This window comes from Pseudorasbora parva, chromosome 16, assembly GCF_024679245.1.
Source record: "Pseudorasbora parva isolate DD20220531a chromosome 16, ASM2467924v1, whole genome shotgun sequence".
NCBI classification, from domain to species: Eukaryota; Metazoa; Chordata; class Actinopteri; order Cypriniformes; family Gobionidae; genus Pseudorasbora; species Pseudorasbora parva.
This window is the reverse complement of record NC_090187.1, coordinates 32,235,087-32,258,115: the sequence shown is the minus strand read 5'-3', so window position 1 is coordinate 32,258,115 and position 23,029 is coordinate 32,235,087. Positions and strand designations below refer to the sequence as shown.

The window sequence follows — 23,029 nt, the reverse complement described above, 5'->3', positions numbered from 1 at the left end:
TTTGATTCTTGAGAGTGTGATGAAATGGGTTTGGATACTCTGAAGACTGTTCATCATTTCCGTGAATATCTCAGTCGTGGAGCTGCAGTCGGGTCAAGCCACCAGATCTGCATGCGTTCGTCTCATGGTTGCTCTGTCTGAGCTTTTGAAAAAGGCTGTCATGGAACCGGGGGCCTCGTCCAGGCAAGGGCCCTTTTTGTCTTTTGCTTATTTCCTTCTCCTCCTCTGTTTGTTATCAAGCATATGATGCCATCGCTGCTGCTGTCAATAAGTCTGGTTAGTAGCAGAGAATCTGTCTCTCCAGATTGAAATGTAAAAAGATTCTTAAATAAACAACATTAGTTTCCTGTACATCTGTGTTGGTCTGTCATGTGTCAGTGTACAATTTTTCATTAGCACGCTTGAGTGTATGTTTGAACAGTATTGCTCAAAAGTTTGTTTGTAAGATACCTTTTCTGAAAGCAATTGATATTTTCGTCCACTGAGGATGCATTCAAATTGATCAAATGTGACTACATATTTATATAAATGCTGTTTATTTTGAACTTTCTATTCATCAAAGAATCCTAAAAAATATTTATCTGCACGGTTTTTGCAAAAATAGTTACACAATCCTTTTCAGCATTGAGTTTTCTTGAGGACCAAAACAGCAAATTGGAATGATTTCTGAAGGATCATGTGACACTGAAGAGTAATGATGCTGAAAACTCAGATTTGCTATCACAAATTACATTATAAAATATATTTTATATTTAGTTTATATTATTAAATTTGAATAAATTCCTTTTCCCTTAATCGCAATTAAAATCCAAATTTTCTGATAGCAAATCCAACATGTTTGACTTTCACCCTTCTTGTTTAAGCTGTGTGTTGAGTGCATTGAGAGAACAGTGCTGACTCAAACGATGAATCTAGATCAACCACAAACTTCCGTGAGCATATTTGGTGGTTCTTGACTCCATTTACATTTCGGAGAATATTCACAAGCATTCTCAGCTGCAAGTACAATGTGACAGAACAAGTCAGCTCCCAAACGACACACGTTTGACGTTTTGAATGAAAATATGGAGCTGCGACCATCGCTTTATGTAATATTTTGCATTATCCTCAACTGCTGCTAGAGAAGCTAGTCGATTTGAAGTGTCACTCGTGTCTTTGAGGTAATTAATTTGTCACTCACCTGCCTGTTGCCCTCCTGTGGGGAGATTAGTTTAGTTTAATTTCACAGATGCAGAAGGGTCTAGGTAAGAATGATTAAGTGAGAGACAAGTAAGCTGGGCTTTGCTATATATGCACCTCTGCTGTTGTTGGTTTTGTTGCACGGATGAAGATGGGACAGGCTGCAACCTTGCCCTGCCGAAAAGGTGGTACCTACGTCACCGAGCTTTATGAATGGTTCAGGTAAGTTTGCAAAATATAGGTGACTACTAGCTGGTCTTTAGGTAAGCATGTTATCTGAGATGCTTTATTACAAGAAACGCCAGACCACATTCAGGGTTATTATACAGCACGATGTGTCAAGAATGGGTCATGCCATAGCTACTGAAGATTAGCCTAGGGCCTATTATAGGCCATAAAATGCCAACCATGACTGTAAAGACTCTATTTGGTTATCTTAGTAAGTCATCTGCTAGTTTAATTCAGTTATTTCGTATTTTGACCTTTTAATGTAGCCAGTCGTTTTCCTGGAACATTTAATTAATGATTGCTTTTATAATAATCATTTAAAATGTTGTGTTAGATATCATGCTGAAAAATATCTTAAAGAAGTGGTAACGTTGCTATTAATTAATTATACGGGGCTCTTCTTCAAGAGCCAGTAAGAAATGTCGTGTAGCCTTTAAGTTGTTAAACTATTGTAGCCTACTGATAAATTCTCCAGAGCACATTTCTGTGTGAGTGCGTGTTCGCGCACTGTCTATGTGAGTGGGAGAGCGCGCGGAAGAAATGTGTGTGCTTCTTCCCGTAAAATTGTCGCCAAATTCGGCTGATTAAAAATTCTTCTGCGTCAAACCTACTGTAGCTCTAGCTACGTCTAAATAAGAAACTGAAAAAGCCAGTAGGTATTGAAGTTATGTGTAGCAATATTCAATTTGCAATGCGATATGCAAAATAGCAATGCAACATGTAAAATTGCAATGCATTTCAGTATTTAAATGTACATTTTCCATAGCATGTGTGCAACATTTCAGATCAAATTGATTTATTGTCATTATAAATGTACAAGTAGGCTACACTGCAGTGAAATTTGTCTTTTGGAACAGGGCTACAGCATTTGGAACATTAATAAATGGCTGTCCAAATTCAAAGGATGCATCCTTCAAAGGACTCAAACTCAAAGGTCGGACTGAGTGTTGTTAAATGGGATCATCTATATAGCCTATGGAGGTTTCTTGTCACCTAGCAACTTTGATTGCATTAAATGCATTAATAATTTTAACGGTTATTTTCCCCATAACTAATTTAATTAAATTTGTGCATTAAATCGGCAGCTAGTGATTTCTCGAATGCCAAGACACATTTCTTGAAAGCTGCTCTCCTTTTCTCTAAACTGTGGACACAAATCCCAATTTTCAAGCTACATTCACAAAACCTCACTCTTCTTGCAAAACCAAATTTTCACCTCAAAACAGTTCAATTTTAGCCTGACAAGCCAGACCCATATCAAGATGTTTGGTCTGGAAACTCATCTTTGACAGGGCTCAATCCGAGGGGCGGGATAAACGGTTGTCTTTCAAACTCCCTCTGCACGGCGTGCACGCAATTGAATAGCGCTACAACCAACCAGAGCAACGAAGGTGAAGCAGTTAGTTGATAGATTAAACTTTCGCCGTATCCGGTCGGCAAATCTCCGAACACATCTTCCCTTTTTAAGAACGACTTCAGTGCCGTTCTTTTCTCAAAGAAAAGCTTAACTCCAAGTTTTCCAGAGTCGCGGTCAAAGCTGATTCGAAAGACCGCCGTTCGCCAGTTTCTGTGTTTACTAGTAGCACGCAAGCGCAACTCGGCCGTCATTATGTTAAGCCCCGCCCACCGACTCTATACATGATGTGATTGGCCTGACCAGAGTTTGGCGTTTACAGCTCAGAAGTGTATTGAGAGTTGCTGGACGACACTCGTGGCAGATTAGATTTGCTGCCGTTAGGGTGTGTCTAGATTTCTAGGCTAGGGCCTCACAAACCAGTGCTCTCTGCACCGGCTTACTGTATTATTACTGTATATGTTCCCTCACATTATTAGCCACATATGTGATCAATTTTGAGTTGTTGTGTTCAAGTGGTGACATCTGTGCTTTGTGTTTGACTTTTGTCACCTGTGCTCACCATTATGCAGCACAGGTGCATCACAATTCAAATGTGTTGGCAAGTTGTGTCTAAACAGGTGAAAAGTGCTTATGGTTTTGCCAAAAGAGTTGTTGATTCAATCAGTGGGTTCAGGCAACTGAGCATTTGTTTTGTGTTTTAATAATTGAGAAAAACTGTAATAAGCCTTTTGTCAGTTACCAGATGTAGGTAGATGGAAAATCCTTAGTACCTTTTTAAAAAAAAAAGTCATGCTTGTCAGAAAACTTGTCAAAAAGTTATTGTCTTTGTATCGCATTGCTTTAGAGCAGCGTTTCCCAACTAGGGTGCCGTCTGACGTGAGCAGGGGTGCTGTGTAAAAGGTACCGGCACGCACTTGCACCGCGGTTCATCTCACATTTGATGATACCTATAAAATGAAATGTAACTTGAAAGTAATGCTTTATGTGTGTTTCTGTTGATGGAAACACATGCTGGCTCCTCAGTGATACATTACAACAGCAATAAAAGAAAAACGTGGGCAAAACGGTTTCTCTTTGTAAACTTTGTTCAAAGCATGCAGGTGCTGTCATAAGCCCCTTTCACACTGCACGTCGGACCCGCAATATTCCCGGAACATTGCTGGGTCACCTTCTGTGTGAAAGCAACCACGTCCCGGGATTGATTACTGAATTCGACCCGGGTCGGGGACCTAGTAATATTGCGGTATTCGACCCGGGACGAGCGCTGTGTGAACAAAAGCCGTAACATATGCCGTAACATATGCCGCAACGTGTACGTAGTTATCGTGCGACTCCTAGAGCTTGTTTTTTCAATAATACAACCCTGCAGTGCCAGAAGAGCTAGTCGGTGTTTAAAACGCAGAGAGTGTTCGTATACAAAAGAAACTAAAATTAAACAAGCAGAAATGTGCGCAAACTGGACACAAGTCGAGACCACGGAGCTCCTTACTATCCGCGCTGAAGCGGAGATCGCTCGCCATTATACGTCACATCCGGATGTCACGTGTCAACTCGACCCGGGACCGTTAAGCGTTGTGTGTAAGCGCACATATTACGGCATTTCGCTGGCTGTGTGAATGGACCAAATCTAGCGGCCCGGGAACAAATGCCGGGTCGCATTATCCGTGTATTTGCCGGAATCGCAGTGTGAAAGGGGCTATATATATTCAAATATGACTAGTCATTTTCGCCGTCATCACCCGGGTGTAGAGCCAGAAGATGCAAATGAGAACTCACGCGCTGTAAGATTCGTCTCTGTGCACTCATCCGAAAGCACGCACACGTCTCACAGCATGCAAATATTGAGTTATTTTTCCAAGTCTTGCTCTTGAATGGACAAACTCACACAAAAAAGTATGTCAGCATGTCCATCTTGATGAGAATCCTAGCAGACAGTCTGAATATGCCTTAAGTGAACTTTATACAGTCGAGAAAAACGATTCATAGTTAGTGTTTATAAGCCATGTAAATTTGCTTATTAAATATGATACAGTTTGTATAATGTGTGTATATATGTGATCTTGGTCCACTCTTCTTCCAGTCTCTTCCACAGTTCGGTAACTGTAGTGGGTTTTTTAGCCATAACTTTGTCACCAATGATTTTACAGATTTTCATTGGGGTTTAGATCAGACTCTGGGCTGGTCATTTTATTATTTCAATGTTCTCGCATTCAAGAAACTGTTTTACCCGTTTTGCAGTGTGATAGGCAGCATTGTCTTGCATAAAAATTGCGGACTGATTGGGAGATGCTCGCAGTGAAGGAACCACATGTTGCCGAAGGAGGTTCTGAGGTTCTCCCATTTAACTGTATAATAGGCCCAACTCCTGCTGCAGAAACATCCCCAAAACCATGCCACTTCCTCCTCCATCTTTCACTGACTTCTTTGGGCACTTTGGGGTTAATCTTTTTCCAGTTTGATGCTGAACATAATGTTTACCATCAGACACAAATAAATTAAACTTGCATTCATCACTAAAATGAACTTTGTTACCAGTAGGTTCAGTAGATTGTCAGAAAACAAACAAGACCCAGCATTCATGATATGCACGCTCTTAAGGCTGTGCAATTGGGCAATTAGTTGAAAGGGGTGTGTTCAAAAAAATAGCAGTGTCTACCTTTGACTGTACAAACTCAAAACTATTTTGTACAAACATTTTTTTTTCTTCTGGGATTTAGCAATCCTGTGAATCACTAAACTAATATTTAGTTGTATGACCACAGTTTTTTAAAACTGCTTGACATCTGTGTGGCATGGAGTCAACCAACTTGTGGCACCTCTCAGCTGTTATTCCACTCCATGATTCTTTAACAACATTCCACAATTCATTCACATTTCTTGGTTTTGCTTCAGAAACAGCATTTTTGATATCACCCCACAAGTTCTCAATTGGATTAAGGTCTGGAGATTGGGCTGGCCACTCCATAACATTAATTTTGTTGGTTTGGAACCAAGACTTTGCCCGTTTACTAGTGTGTTTTGGGTCATTGTCTTGTTGAAACAACCGTTTCAAGGGCATGCCCTCTTCAGCATAGGGCAACATGACCTCTTCAAGTATTTTAACATATGCAAACTGATCCATGATCCCTGGTATGCGATAAATAGGCCCAACGCCATAGTAGGAGAAACATGCCCATATCATGATGCTTGCACCTCCATGCTTCACTGTCTTCACTGTGTACTGTGGCTTGAATTCAGAGTTTGGGGGTCGTCTCACAAACTGCCTGTGGCCCTTGGACCCAAAAAGAACAATTTTAATCTCATCAGTCCACAAAATGTTCCTCCATTTCTCTTTAGGCCAGTTGATGTGTTCTTTGGCAAATTGTAACCTCTTCTGCACATGCCTTTTTTTTAACAGAGGGACTTTGCGGGGGATTCTTGAAAATAGATTAGCTTCACACAGACGTCTTCTAACTGTCACAGTACTTACAGGTAACTCCAGACTGTCTTTGATCATCCTGGAGGTGATCATTGGCTGAGCCTTTGCCATTCTGGTTATTCTTCTATCCATTTTGATGGTTGTCTTCCGTTTTCTTCCACGTCTCTCTGGTTTTGCTCTCCATTTTAAGGCATTGGAGATCATTTTAGCTGAACAGCCTATCATTTTTTGCACCTCTTTATAGGTTTTCCCCTCTCTAATCAACTTTTTAATCAAAGTACGCTGTTCTTCTGAACAATGTCTTGAACGACCCATTTTCCTCAGTTTTCAAATGCATGTTCAACAAGTGTTGGCTTCATCCTTAAATAGGGGCCACCTGATTCACACCTGTTTCTTCACAAAATTGATGACCTCAGTGATTGAATGCCACACTGCTATTTTTTTAAACACACCCCTTTCAACTAATTGCCCAACTGCACAGCCTTAAGAGCGTGCATATCATGAATGCTGGGTCTCATTTGTTTTCTGAGAATCTACTGAACCTACTGGTAACTTGTTTGCCACGTAGCAATAAAAAAATATATGAAAAACCTTGATTATTCTGGTTAGTCACATTGTACTGCTATTATTTTGAACAATACTGTATATATAATATGCATTATACGTATTGTTTAATTGTATTCAAAGAATTCTTTGTTTAGAGGGGTGATGAATTGAGAAATCAACTTTCCAATTAGCCTTTGATATATAAAAGTTCATGGCAATATAAGAATATCCTGTAAGTTTCAGAGCTGTAAAAAAAAACAAAAAAAAAACGCTTTTATAGACACAAGGCTCTCTAATCAATGACATATTAGAAGGGTGAAACGCTGTGAAAATATATTAAATACAAATATTTTATAAAATGTGTCTTTTGTCTGGCAGGAAATTCCTGAATGAGTGTCCCAGTGGACTGATCACCCTACACGAGTTCCGGCGTCACTTCTGCAATGGAACCGTGGGAAAAGAGTCAGCGGAGTATGCAGAGCAGATATTCCGCACGCTAGATAACAATGGGGTATTACACAGCTCTAAACCAAATAAGCTTTGAGGCCTGACATGTGATGTTTTAAGCCTGGTATTTTAAATGGAATCATTTTTCACACTGCCTTTACAAAACATGTATATTGACTTTTAAAAGGCATGGGCCTAAAAAAAGAGACATGCAGTACACTGCACTGACCCTTGCTCCTTTTTTACATGTTTGTCATAGTGGACCCAAAAAGTATTTGAACACAAACCAAAAACAAACCCCAAACTTGTGATATGTTTTATGTTATAAACAACTGTACAATTGTGGTCTGCTGTAGGCTCATGCATAAATATTGTTTTTAGAGAGTTTGATTCTGAAAATTAGATTTTCTTTTAAAAAAAAAAAAAAATCCCCACAGTTTTTCGCTATTTGTATAAAAATGTGATTATGATTGCCATTTAACAGGATGGAGTTGTGGACTTCAGAGAATATGTGACAGCGATCAGCATGTTGATTGAGGGCACAACGGTGGAAAAACTGCGCTGGTCCTTCAAACTCTATGACAAAGACAAAGATGGAGCCATCACACGGTCAGAGATGCTTGAAATCATGCAGGTAACTGATAAGACCATCAAATTTAAAAGGGTGTTTGTTTACTCGATTTTGGAGTGCTCCACTAGAGGGCAATGTATAATCAGATTTAAATGCTGTCTGTCCTCAGGCTGTGTACAAGATGAGCGTTGCAGCATCACTGACCAAACCCAATCCGCTGACTGCTGAAGAGTGCACCAATAGGATATTTATACGGCTGGACAAAGATAACAATGGTACATTGCTATTGCTATCTAAAGTACCCCATATCATTTCGACCACTCTTAAAATTCACAGCATTGAACTGTACCAAAGTGACAGAAAGTTATCTGTCATTCTTTATCTTTCCATCTCTACAGCCATAATCAGCCAAGAGGAATTTATTGAAGGTGCGCTGAATGATGAATGGATCAGAGAGATGTTGGAGTGTGATCCAAACACAGTAAAGATGGAAAGGCCTCTCAAAGGCCATGCAGTGCTGTAAGCCTGTGGGTATATGGCTGTTTGTACAGCATTGATTGTGATAGAGCTGTTAGGAATGCCTTGAAGATGAGAAGTTCATGCATTATTCAGTATATTTACTGTAGTTTGAATTAATGTATGCCTATAAATGAACTCAATCAATGGCAATCAAATTAGTTCTAATATTAGATGTACAGTATACTGTATTACATGTTTATAAATTGATTTCCAATACTGAAATAATGGCTGAACAAACAACAAATCAATATTTTTTATTTTAATCAAATAATTTTGTATCTTTTCTTTTTCAATGTGAACAAACTGCTTGTTTTCAGAATTCAGAAATAGTTTTGACTCTTTTTACTTCAGCTTTTAACTTGATGTTATTAATCACTCAGCTCCTTAAAGGATAGTTTACCCATAAATGAACAATTTACTCATCCTCATTACAAATGCCTCAAAATGTCCATAAAGAGATCGTTAAACGAATTGATATGGATTTTAGCGGTTTAGTCCAAATTTTCTTAAGAGGCTCATTCTCTTTATGAACATAGGCCTATTTAATTTAGATTTTATTCACATTTTAACATTGATTAGCGAACATGAACAGAACTTCAAGCGAACCTGCTTGACATTCAAGAACAAACCATCATTTGTTGCGGATGTTGCTGCGTAACAAACAAGAATAAACCTCACTGTTTCTTGCACACGTCAGTGAATATGCTAGAGCTTCTGTTTACCACAACTGATGTGTGAGTTGATGAGTTTATCTGTGAATAAAAGCCTAAATTCAATATGTTCATCATAGCATCAAAGTGGTAGGCCTTGCACAGCTGTCTAAAAAGAGTACAGAAAGCTCTCAGATTTCATAAAAAAATATCTTCATTTGCATTCCGAAAAGCCAGATTCTTGTGCCATTTTAGATAGATTTTTTTTTTTCATACAGTATTTGAAAAATATAAAACTACATATTATGTTGCCTACAGAAACAGAAGTATGACTTAATTTCACAGCTTCAGTTCTTTATTCTAATGAACAACTGTGTTAGGCCTACTCTCTTCATTTCTCACAAGTTTTGATGCCCAGAATATGAAATCTTTTTGTCTCACCAGAATGCATCTGCATGCCCTGTTCCTACAGCTGTTTACTGATAGCTGAATAACGTTAATTTAGACGAGGAACACTTTTTGACGGAGCAGAACACTTTCTGACTGAGCAGAAATTCCTTCTTCATTCTCTACTTTGCTGTGACACACAAAAATGTTGATAAATATTACTAGTAGTGAGACAAAAAACGATGTCTATACAAAGGGTGAAATTATGTAAAACCCATAACCCTCACATGTTCTCGCATGTCAGCAGCTTTATGACAACAAAAATGGTCAAAAATTGTTTTTTTGTGTGTGGCATTTTTCACTATATGTTGACATTTTCACAATATAGCCATCACAAGTATTGCCAAACTTACGCAACACACACAAGTTATACTTTACTTATGCTACTATGGCGAAGGCTAATTGTGAATATTAATCAGATAGCGGTGACGCAATTTTATAGCCTTCCTATGGCGAAAAAATGTGTATTGAATATTAAATAGGTTTACTACGTAACCATCCAATGGCAAAGATTGCTTATGAATATTAAGCAGTAATCCTTCGCCGTAGTAGGATGTTCCCTTCCTATGACGTCCCACATTCCCACTTTCATTGTCGACATGGCGCTGGCGAGGTGGGAACACCAACTACGGAAAGAGCAAATCTCGTAAAGACAAAAAAACCCAAGGAAAATATTATACTTCCATACTTTAGAGGGTAGTCCAAATTTGGTAAGTGTAATTTTTGTCAGAATAACTCATAAGTATTTGTTCTTTGGGAAATTACATGGCTTTTCTAAACTTGCTTTAGTAACGTTAACGTAGCAGACTTGCTTGTAATTGTGTCAAAATCTTTTTTGTTGTAGCCTAGAACATGACAAAAATTTCGAAAAGTTAGTTTTGTCCGTAGTTATGCTATTATATTCTAATCCTTTCACAAGTAGCCTAGTAATATTTTCATAGCCTAAGGGGTTGATTACTAACAGCAATAATGTAAATGTCGCTAAAGTGATGTTTAGAGGTATTGTGTACCACAAAACACAAGGTATATTTTAAACTTTTTTTTTTTTAATGAAGAAACGTAAGGTGTGATTTGAAGAGCAGAACTGTAGGTAGTGGAGACACAGCTGCTGTGTTTGTGAAGAAGTGATTCACACATTCCACGTAGCCACAGAAGAACAAGATCTGCTCTTACATGAGTTTCTTTTACTACATCCTCACCTGTGATCTGGACTAAAAAAAAAAGCTTACAGAAGATAATTGTCATTTTTTTAACTATGCAGTCAGAAACACGTTCCTCTATTAAAATTAACTTTTGTGAAGGGGGAAAGTTGTCAGATTGGAAGTTATCATTATATATCAGTAGGTCTACCTATATGGTTTTGAGTCAAGTCAATAACAAATTGACAATTAGACAAATATAATATCTACTGTGTTAATGGGAAACCTTATAAGATGATAGATTTGAAAAGGTTTATCTGCTAAAACAAGTGTTTAGTTTTTGTTTCCCCCCCACATTTTTGTAATTGTGTTTGAAATTTACAAACATGCCTACAATGAGCTGTTTGATGACCAGTTCAATTGTGATAACTAACCCATAAAACATGCCCAGTTGCATGTTGTCTCAAAAAATGTTTAAGCCATGCAGCACTTTAAGATATGTGTCTATTCAGAAATTGACTTAATTTGACAAATAAAGGTTGGCACTATGTTGTTCAATTAAGAACACAAAGGGTACTTTATAGTGGAAAAAAGTTATTTAAGATGGAACTTAACTGTAAAAAAAAAATATATATATATATATATATATATATATATATATATATATATATATATTTATATATGATCAATAAGATCATATATAACAACATGTGATTTTACATTGATTCAGCTTTTTTTCTGAGTTATATAAGATTAAACTAATTTTAATGCAATTTAAGTTCAAATTACTTAAATATCCCAAGTTGATGTCCTTGTAATTGCTGTGTCTGAATCCATGCAGTCGCACATCTGTCAAATTGTGTAAATGCTCATGGTGTGATGTTTACAGTAGATGTCTCCATTGAAAGACTTCAAAGAGCATCATTTGCAGGAGATGCTGTTTGATTCTTGTGCTTGTAACCCAAAATAAACCTGCAGGTTTCATCTAACCATCTTTTTTGTTGTGCAAAATAATTCTAGAAGGGTTAAATCACGAGTGCATGTGAGGCTATTTTCCTTCTTCCACTTTGATATGCATTTTGCAGACACATCTGTGCATTTATCTAATCAGAGTGGCATTTTATTATTTTTACTGTTGCCTATAGATAGCATACAGAACGCCCTGACTACAGACAGGCATCCCTTCTCTGCTCCATGTGTTATGTGAAGTATGATGCATCATATTCTACAACGAAGACGACAACGGCTTGGCTTTCATATCAGTGTCAGATGGGTGTCCCTTTAGATTTGTTGAGTGTGTGAGAACAGTCAGTGATGGTGGTTCATTGGTAGCTTATGTATAAAACTCTGCTTAGTGACGCCCCAATATAGCCACAAATATGTAAAAGTGGATTTTAAACAAATGTAATGTTCCATTCTCTTTCTATTTCTGACATATCTAAGAAAAGGAGCCTGCTGTAACCAGGGGCTGTCCTCCTCCCACATGCAAAGGCTGGATTGGAGTCTTGTGCACATCTGTGTTGCTCTAGTACTTGCACGGGACCCAAACATCTTTTATAACTCTCCGCTTGGCTCAAATGCACGTGTGACTGCTTTTTTCATCCATGTGAAACTTGGCATACATTTATATAGTGTCGAAAGATGTATAAAAATCTACTTACACAATCAATTTGGCTTTTACTGTGGAATTACCATGTTTTTTTAGTTGAACATGAATATCATGGTATTCTTTGAACTACCTCGGCGTAGGAAACATACATTTTTGAGGACTTTTCGATGAATAGAAAGTTCAAAAGAACATAATTTATTTGAAATGTAAACATTTTTTACTGTCACTTTCGATTAATTTACTGCAACCTTGCTGAGAATTTTTTGTGATTTAACGTTTATCTTTATCATCAATTTTCTGCCAGTGTTGGTTATTTTTATTTTTTATTATTTTTATTATGGCTTGATATAAAATATTTAATTGTGCGTGCTAATTTCACGTTTATATTAAATTTGCTGTCATCTAACACTCCTAAAAACCTGTAAATTTTTTATTTTTTTATATAAATAAAAAATGTATATCAGATAAATACATATTTGCAAAATGTATTTAAAAACATTAAATGTAATATTTACCAAATCTATTTTTCATGCTGTACATCATTGTACATAATGATGTGATGCTTGTAGCATTTAAAACAAATGATTTTAGAATTCAGCAGAAGTAGGCTAGTATAGAATTTGTAAGAATTTTCATATTACTCTCTCAGCATTTACTAGAAAGCTTGGCATGCATTTTTATTTATCAGATGAGTATGTGCTTATGGATCCATTAAAAATGTCTTTCCCATGACTCTCCCAGCATGCTTCTGTGCTTGCTTTAGCTTGACTTGAGGCAAGTTTGCTGGCTTACACGGCTCGCCTGCCATAAATGCTTTTATTTCTGTTGAGATGAATGACCCGAAGGCTGCTATTTTTCTTCAGCATGTGCCAGCAGAGGTTTTTCTGTCAGTCAGTCAGAGCGGTTCAGAGAGGGATAGTAGCAAATGTGGCTCAAACAGAGTGTGGAGTGGATAAAGTTCATACACACACTGCCCTTAGGTGCCCGACTGATTTGAGAGAGACCATTAGGATGGACCCACCCCCCCATTATTCTCACTCTCATGCTCATATTCATAACATTTTATTCTATGCCATCTTGGGCCCATTTCAAGAAAACCGTAAAAATACGAATACTTTCAAAAAACAGAGTTGACTGCTTTTTTTGTGACCGTTGCTCTTACATGTTTGTGTTCTGTGAGTCTAGGAAAATGTTTCCAAACAAAAGACAGGCTTCATTCATAGTTTCTTCCCACTTAATGTCATTATTGGCATGATTTCTCTTAATATTGTGTTCCAAGAATTGTTGTAACTCAAGATTGTCCTTCCTTTGTCTGTGGTTTAAAAAAAAAATAGTGTTGTAACTTTTTGCTGATTGTCCGTATGCTGTTTTTGCACGTGCACAAAGTCTTGATTTTTCCTTTTGACTATATATGAATCTGAGAGGAAATATGAGCTTCATAAAGAGCATGTTATCGCTTTTCGCAGGCTGGAAGCCACCCAGTTCCCGCCATAAGAGGAAATACCAGTCATGCAAAAATCTGCAATGCAAAAGCAACCTGTGCTTACTTAGCTTGTGCTTGTGTCTATGCTGCATGGTTAGCTCATAATAAAAGGAGAAAATGTTGTTGCCTGGAATGAAATAAACATTAACTGAAATATAATAAAATATTAAAAATAAAAATAAAAACGTATTTTATTTCAGCTAGTTGCTTAAGCAATTTTCTCATTTTGATCAAAAATGTATTTATTTATTTTTCATTTTTAACTTGATGTACTAATGTAATGGAGGTATACAACACAAAATTGCTAAAACTTTCAAATGAAAAATATAAAAATCAAAAACAAATATTATTTTTAAAAAACTTAATACTAACTATAATAGTATTTTATCGTCACTAATGACACAATAATGTGTCACGTCACAGATAAGGGAAAAGGGTGCGAGGACTCAAGTGCAGAAAATGATAATTTATTATAATATAAAACATAAACTCAAAACAAAACCCACGAGGGGGAAAAACACATAATAGAATAATATAAATACAAACTTAAACAAACCAACAGAATCACGGGGAGGACGGAAGACGTAGACATTACACAAGGATCCAACACAGACTGAAAAACACAAGGAGATTATAAAGGGAACAAACAAGGCAGATAATGAGGGAGAACAGGTGGGGCAAATAAACCAATAATCAGATAACAAGAAGGGCGGGGTTGACAGTAGACGGGAGACATGACAAAACCCACATGTGCACACAAGACAGGACAGGCATGTGACATTACCCCCTCCTTAAGGAGCGGCTACCAGACGCTCCACTAGGGACGGGCGGGACAGACCAGGGCGGGACGGGAGGGACAGACCAGGGGGGCACGGGAGGGACAGACCAGGGGGGCACGGGAGGGACAGACCAGGGGGGAACGGGAGGGACAGACCAGGGGGGCACGGGAGGGACAGACCAGGAAGAAACAGACAAGGTAGGGGTAAACAAGGGAGGGACAAGGAAAACAAAAAGTTCAAGAGGCCACGGTGGCACACAAAGTTCGAATGGCCAGGACGGCCCGCCGAGGTCGGGAGGCCCACCGAGTTCAGGCGGCCCGCAGAGTTCAGGCGGCCAGGGCGGCGCGGTGAGAGCAGGACTCCTGGGTGGCGCGGTGAGTGCAGGGGGCGCCAGGGAGGAGCGGTGAGAGCAGGACGCCTCAGCGGCGCACGGAGAGCAGGACGCCTCAGCGGCGCACGGAGAGCAGGACGCCTCAGCGGCGCACGGAGAGCAGGACGCCTCAGCGGCGCACGGAGAGCAGGACGCCTCAGCGGCGCACGGAGAGCAGGACGCCTCAGCGGCGCACGGAGAGCAGGACGCCTCAGCGGCGCACGGAGAGCAGGACGCCTCAGCGGCGCACGGAGAGCAGGACGCCTCAGCGGCGCACGGAGAGCAGGACGCCTCAGCGGCGCACGGAGAGCAGGACGCCTCAGCGGCGCACGGAGAGCAGGACGCCTCAGCGGCGCACGGAGAGCAGGACGCCTCAGCGGCGCACGGAGAGCAGGACGCCTCAGCGGCGCACGGAGAGCAGGACGCCTCAGCGGCGCACGGAGAGCAGGACGCCTCAGCGGCGCATGGAGAGCAGGACGCCTCAGCGGCGCACGGAGAGCAGGACGCCTCAGGGGCGCACGGAGAGCAGGACGCCTCAGGGGCGCACGGAGAGCAGGACGCCTCAGCGGCGCACGGAGAGCAGGACGCCTCAGGGGCGCACGGAGAGCAGGACGCCTCAGGGGCGCACGGAGAGCAGGACGCCTCAGCGGCGCACGGAGAGCAGGACGCCTCAGCGGCGCACGGAGAGCAGGACGCCTCAGCGGCGCACGGAGAGCAGGACGCCTCAGCGGCGCACGGAGAGCAGGACGCCTCAGCGGCGCACGGAGAGCAGGACGCCTCAGGGGCGCACGGAGAGCAGGACGCCTCAGGGGCGCACGGAGAGCAGGACGCCTCAGGGGCGCACGGAGAGCAGGACGCCTCAGGGGCGCAGGGAGAGCAGGACGCCTCAGGGGCGCAGGGAGAGCAGGACGCCTCAGGGGCGCAGGGAGAGCAGGACGCCTCAGGGGCGCAGGGAGAGCAGGACGCCTCAGGGGCGCAGGGAGAGCAGGACGCCTCAGCGGCGCAGGCAGGGCGTTGGGGAAACTTCTCCAGTCCAGCAGTATCCACCAGCACTGGGACCACCGGAATACGATCTGCTGGCATTGGGACCACCGGAACATGATCTGCCGGAACTGGGACCACCGGAACACGATCCACCAGCACAGGGACCACCGGAACACGATCCACCGGCACAGGGACCACCGGAACACGATCCGCCGGAACTGGGACCACCGGAACTGCCTCCGGGGCTTCGGATAAAGCCCTGTGCTCCTTCCACGCATGCAGGACTGCCACCACAAAGCATCCCATCACAGCCCTCCAGGCCGTTTCCGGACTCGGGACCACCGGAACGGAGTCCACCGGCACAGGGACCACCGGAAAACGATCCACCGGCACAGGGACCACCGGAACACGATCCACCGGCACAGGGACCACCGGAACACGATCCACCGGCACAGGGACCACCGGAACACGATCCACCGGCACTGGGACCACCGGAACACGATCCACCGGCACAGGGACCACCGGCACAGGGACCACCGGAACACGATCCACCGGAACTGGGACCACCGGAGTTGTGGATGACACCCTGTGCTTCTCCCAAGCATGCAGGACTGCCACCACAAAGCCTCCCATAACAGCCCTCCAGGCCATGTCTGGACTCGGGATTCCCGGACTCGGGACCCCCGGGACTGGCACCGAGGGAGAACTTCTCTGCTGAGTCCTCATTGTATGGTTGGATCCTTCCACTCTGCCTCATTGAGTCTAAAATGGTCCACCTCCCTGAGGAACCTGCCTGCGAACTGTTGCACATCCGTCCCCTGTTGACGGATGTACCGGGAGTTCAGGTAACGCATTACCCGCAGGTTCTTCTCCCACTCCATAGGAGGATACCGGGAGAAAAAACAAAAACAAAAACGAAAACAACAAAAAAAAACAAGTCCTGCTGAGTCCTCAAGTGGTTGGATCCTTCTGTCACGTCACAGATAAGGGAAAAGGGTGCGAGGACTCAAGTGCAGAAAATGATAATTTATTATAATATAAAACATAAACTCAAAACAAAACCCACGAGGGGGAAAAACACATAATAGAATAATATAAATACAAACTTAAACAAACCAACAGAATCACGGGGAGGACGGAAGACGTAGACATTACACAAGGATCCAACACAGACTGACAAACACAAGGAGATTATAAAGGGAACAAACAAGGCAGATAATGAGGGAGAACAGGTGGGGCAAATAAACCAATAATCAGATAACAAGAAGGGCGGGGTTGACAGTAGACGGGAGACATGACAAAACCCACATGTGCACACAAGACAGGACAGGCATGTGACATAATGATATTAAATGGATGGTTCACCCAGAAATGAAAATGTCATCATGTTCTGATCCTTAAGTGTTTCCAAACCTGTATGAGTTTCTTTGTTCTGCTGAACACAAAAGAAGATATTTTGAAGTATGTTAGTAACGCAACCAATGACTACAATAGAAGGAAAAAATACGTTGCTTTGTTACAAACATTCTTCAAAATATATATTTTTTGTGTTCAATAATATAAAAAAACTCAAACAGGTTTGGAACAACTTGAGGGAGAGTAAATGATGACAGAATCATCTTTTTTGGGTGAACTATCCCTTTAATATAGATGGACAGAATTGTTTGAAAAGTGCTGGGGGGAAAATGCAGCAACTCTCGTGGTGTGAATAACCAATGTGATGTGTGGGTAGCACAGCTTTTCTAGACATAACATGAGTCTTCCCACAAGGTTTTGATTTGTTATTTGGTTTGGACTTTAGTCTTACATCAGACAATTAATTTAACAACTATACATTTACACTGCGCATTAATTTACTAATTGATTTCATAGCATCTGTAAAAACTCTTCAAAGGAAAGTTTTTGATCCATTTTTCATTTGAAAAAAGGGCTCAGTTCACACATTCAGTGTTTGGGATTGACGAGCTTGCTGGCAAGTGAGACTGAAATCAGCCTGTACCCACAACAGCAAATGGGGCGCATGGGTTGCCTCAGTCCTCTTTTCTTGCAGTGGCCTTGTGTAATGTCTGTAACCATAGTGACAGGATACAATTAAATCTTTAAGATAATTTTTTTTCTTTTTGTTTAGTTTTGTAACTATGCATTAAAACTCCCACTTAAGGCCCTTTCACACCAAGGACAATATCTATAACAATAATGATAAAGATACAGTTCTAAAATCATTATAAATATAAAATAATATAGCTGAGTCCACATCACAGTAACGATAATGATAATATTAACAATAAAGAAAAAGTTCTAAATATAAAGACTAGAAGAATCCACAGCAGAGCACAACTATAACGATAACGTCACAGAGAAATCCCTTCCAGAATGTTTTTTTTTTTCTCCAGCTGATGAATGATAAAAACATTGACAACCAATTAGAATCCATCCTACTTTAAAGGGCACAGGCATTTAAAGAGGCAGACAACAAACCTGCAGCGTGCTTAGAATAAACAGAACAATATCTTCCGCTGGTGTGGACGCAAATTTAGTTATCCTTCTTGGTGTGAATGGGCTTTTACAGCACACTTTCCTACTTTTGGATCTGTACCTTTGGCCTCTTATTTTTGTTCATTACGGCAGAGAACTTTATCAACACTGGTGGATGGGATATCAGAACATGACAGCGTGTCTCTTCACCTCCTTGTTTTGAGGATTAAAACTGAGAGAATACCGCCGCTGTATTCTCGGGCCACGAGCCAAAGGGCCTAACAATGTGTCCCAGCTAGTCCCCCAACAAAGTACCCAGTGTCCCCTGCCGCAGCACAAGCACTGTGCCAATAATTGAAATAAATGGCTCAGTTATTCTTTAAAATCTGTGGTTAATGGTTGGAGCTTGACTGTGTTACCCAGGGAACAGCAGAGAGCTTAGAACCAGGCAACCTTTCACCCAAAGGATGTGCTTTTCTCTCTGGAACCACCACAGGGAGACCCAGGCCAGATAAATACGCTGTTAGAAACAAACCTCATTTGAAAATGTTGAGAAATATAGTTTCTGTCATTTTGATAACATGTCATTGTGTCATTTGATATTTTTGTATTCAAACCTACTTCATGCAAAAAGGTTTCTGTGCTCACATCAGTGTTAAAACTATTGCAAATCATAAATATAAATAAAGTTGAAATAAAATAGTATATATAAATATTATATGAGAAACTTAAAAAAAATGAGAAATTTTGCTTTGGCAACTGTCTGAAGTAAAAATGATTAAAACTCATACTAAAATTGACAACAAAACTGAAAATACAAATAAACGTATTGTAATAGTATATATAAATAATACGGTAACACTTTATTTTAAGGTTCAGTTATTGACTATTAACTAGTTGCTTATTAGCATGCATATTACTAGGATATTGGCTGTTTATTAGTACTTATGAAGCACATATTAATGCCTTATTCTGCAGAACCTTATTCTACATCTTTTAACCCAATACCTAAACTTAAATGCTACAAAAAATACCTTACTAACTATTAATAAGCAGTAAATTAGGAGTTTGAGTCAAAAGTCGTAGTTAATGGTTAATATAGTTAACGTAGTTAATATGTGTTCCTCCATACTAAAGTGTTACCAATAATACTAAAATAATATTTTTATGTATATTTGGCTTCTGTATACAGAATGTTATTCTGTTAATCTTTTCTGGCTCTAAATTCTGTTATATTCACCAGAATCGCATTCACATCACTTTCTATCTTATTCGGTGCTTAAGCCGTCAGAAGGTTTCTATTGATGCATTCGCGACTATATTTATAGAACATTTTATGTTGACTGCAATATTTGGTTTGCTATTTTCCCTTTATTCAGGATTAACAGTGCTGAACAAGATGATGTCTGATGCCAGTGACATGTTGGCAGCCGCCTTGGAACAAATGGATGGTATCATAGCAGGTAAAGCTTTTTAATATTTGTAATAACCATACTAAATTTGAAATGAAACATCTTTTCCAAATGCCTACACACTTAAATCTGACAGAATAATTAACTTCACATTGGTAAATGTATTCATTATTTCCGGATTGGAAATATTCGGCAGTGGTACAAAGAAAATGTCAGACTTGTTTCATGAAACCTTTACAGAGTGAGATTAGACTGATATTAGTAGGTTGACCAAATGATTTGGCATATGAAGTAATTCATCACTGGTTTATTATAAGGCTGACATTTCAAGTTGGAGTCGCCTGTCTTATCACATGATTTCCTGAGGTTTTAGCAATTAAAGCATTTACTCTGACCTGGTTCTGATTTCATGATTTTCTAATGCTATTTTATGCATTCTGACTTATGTACACTGTTAAAGAGTTTGATTCTTATGCATGATTCTAAACATGGCCAAAAAAGCAAGTTGGATGTATGACAGAGTATTTCTGTGCCAAATACACACCATAACACATACACACTAACCATAGCGAAAGCAAGAGCACACCCATCAACAAGCTTTGTTAAAGAAGCCATCTGCAGTGCTGTCATTTTGGTTTTAGACCACAAAATCAACAACGTCACTAAAGAAATGCGTTTTTGGTTGTATGGGAAAGATAGCTTTGTTCAGCTTCCCAAAGAACTTAGCGTTAAGGAAACTGGATGTGGAGATCTGCTAGTGTGTTTGTTCCCGGTCATGAGTCAAAACAACAAGCGGCGAGTGAACTTTAACTGCATTAAATGTTTTGTTGACAAAATCAGCACGTAAGTGCATATAATGTAAACAACATGAACGTATAGTGAATCGAAAGTTATCCATGGATAAGGCCGCGTGTGTGCGTGCTTGTGACTCATTAGCCCCACCCACTGCACACCTTTATGAGTTCGGTTGTTTTCGGAAAGAACCAATCTGTCTTTTAGAAATGATAAAACTATGTTAAAAAAACATAACTCTTCAGAGTTATGAAGGATGCAATACTATTCTATAGGTACTCAAGATTAACATGAATTTGGCAGAAGCTGTGTGTGTTATGTACCCTTTATAAAGCACTGACCTGCATCACCTGACTGCTGCAGATTCATTTTGACGTTGATAGTGTTGCCAGAGAAATGCATTAATCCAAGTCTGAGGACTGCTCTGAGTAGAGTGCCACGGGTTGACCTTTTTGAATTGCGTTTCCCACATGGCATGAACGCAGAATAAACTTGTTTTAGTTCCGGAGGAACTGTAAAAGGTGGGTGCTGCTTTGGTTGCGGTGTTTGGTGACTTGACGTCTGCATAGCATGAAAGCACTGATGATGTCTGATATTTGCGTGAGCAGGGTACGCAGAGGTATGGCAATGCATATGCTGACAGGCAGGTAGGACATCAAATTATTGCATTCGGACCAAATGCAATGATTGAACGAACATTTTATTGTCCTACACCTTCATGTGTACGATGTAAATACAGTATATATTAGGGCTGTGCGATATGGACAAAAAATCACGATTTCTTTATTTATTTATTTTTTCGATTTCGATTTTAATCACGATTTTGAAACAAACAGACATGCTTTACAGTTGTATTATGTGTGAATTTGAAACATATTTCCAAAGGAAACCAATTAGAGAGCTTTATCGAAAAGTTAATACGTCTCTATAACAGACAAATGGCCTATATATATATATATATATATATATATATATATATATATATATATATATATATATATATATATATATATATATATATATATAATATTTGTTAATGAGACTAAATGATCTTACCAGTGCTTAGGTCGCTCTTTCTCATATTGCGGCCTTTGAATTCTTAACTTTCCTTGCGCTGTGTAGATATATAATTGAATCAGCCGTCCCTGGGTTGAGACGGTTTAATTCTTGCCTCTATAACTCGACCTGCAGAGCCGACTGTGCGCTCACTAGCTGCACTTATGGTGGAACGCAGAGGATCCTCCTTGCCAATGTATTTCATATAATTGTGTCTAGTAAGCTACTATATAAATTACAAAGGTTCATTGGCATCTTTATTTCAAACGACCCGACCGACTGCAACCCAAATATCATTAAAAATATTTAAATTGAACACAAAAATATATATTTTGAAGAATGTTTGTAACAAAGCAAAGTATTTTTTTCCTTCTATTGTAGTCATTGGTTGCGCTATCTGCTTGGTTACTAACATTCTTCAAAATATCTTCTTTCGTAACCGCGGGTGACTGCAGGCACCGGCTCATTTTGGATCATCACTGGTTAATGTATGCAATCAAAACAACAAAACAACAACCACAAAAAACAACCCAGACTAAAGTGTACAAAATTCGTAAGTTTGTGTGTATCCCATCACCGCAATAGCCATTATTTTTTATGGAAGGATAGGCATGTTATCCACGCATTAATTAAAATTAAAAGAACTAAATGTTTGAATTTGCAAGGTGGTAACTCAAAGTTTTTTTGTTTAGTTTTTTCCGTTATTTTGGCTTTGTATTTTGTTTGTTAGTAATAACCTATGGAGTGAGAGAATGCAAAATAATACGTTCTCTAAATCAACAGCCTTTGTGAGTGTACACAAATAAAAGTAGACAGTTTATCATTTATAATTATGTCTAGCACATAACTGTATGGCTAAAAATGTCTATTGTGTTGTGAGTTAGGCCTATATCCGCTGCCATAAAGGACGATGTCCATCAGAATACGCTAACTTCGTCGGCCATGGGTTAAAGAAAATGTAGCCTATTTAATTAGGCTTTGTTTAAATATTAGCCTATAATATTTTTTGTATTTCATATGTTATATATGCCCGGTTTGTTCCGTTCTCACACTCAATTTAGGCACGCTGCATTCTGATTGGTTCGGATAGCATACTGGGAGGTTGGGGGCAGGAGCACGGAAAAATCGGGCTATGAAACGATTTAGAAATCGCGCACGGTCAAATCGCGATTTTATTATGATTTTGATTAACCACACAGCCCTAGTGTGTATATATATATTAGGGCCGGGACTTTAACCCGTTTATTAAGATTAATTAAGTACGGGACTTTAACACATTAATTAATTACGCAAAAAAAAAAAAAAAAAATATATATATAATAATTTTAACCACACTTATTTTTGCACCGCAGAACGTTTTTCAGTTAATGAGTTTCAACGGACCGATTATACTGGAACACCAATTAGCGCTCATGACAACGAATCATGACAACAACAAACCAGTGTGAACATGAACGAAGAATCTGATGAGACCGCTTTGCTTGGCCCCGTGGATGGGAAATTTTGCTTTAAAAAAACTAGAGGATGGAAGTGTCGACAAGACCATGGTTGTGTGCAAGCTATACAAC

General features: G+C 39.9%; 2 protein-coding genes across 6 annotated transcripts in view; both read left to right on the top strand.

Annotated features, from left to right (window-relative positions):
- The first annotated feature begins 1,179 nt into the window (after positions 1–1,179).
- Positions 1,180–8,956, top strand: si:ch211-245j22.3 (uncharacterized protein LOC563798 homolog). The gene is made up of 5 exons (XM_067420317.1): positions 1,180–1,401; positions 7,107–7,239; positions 7,660–7,809; positions 7,916–8,021; positions 8,145–8,956. Exons 1-5 carry the CDS (start codon positions 1,325–1,327, stop codon positions 8,267–8,269), a joined length of 591 nt encoding a protein of 196 aa, XP_067276418.1. The 5' UTR covers positions 1,180–1,324; the 3' UTR covers positions 8,270–8,956.
- A 972-nt stretch (positions 8,957–9,928) lies between these two features.
- Positions 9,929–23,029, top strand: part of ppfibp1b (PPFIA binding protein 1b) — a 39,030-nt gene continuing 25,929 nt past the window's right edge. For all 5 annotated transcript variants that reach the window (XM_067420314.1, XM_067420313.1, XM_067420309.1 and 2 more), the window contains exons 1-2: positions 9,929–10,072; positions 19,581–19,664. In XM_067420314.1, the coding sequence (XP_067276415.1) occupies positions 19,601–19,664 (64 nt within the window). In that variant the 5' untranslated portion in view covers positions 9,929–10,072; positions 19,581–19,600. The remainder of the gene's footprint in view (positions 10,073–19,580; positions 19,665–23,029) is intronic.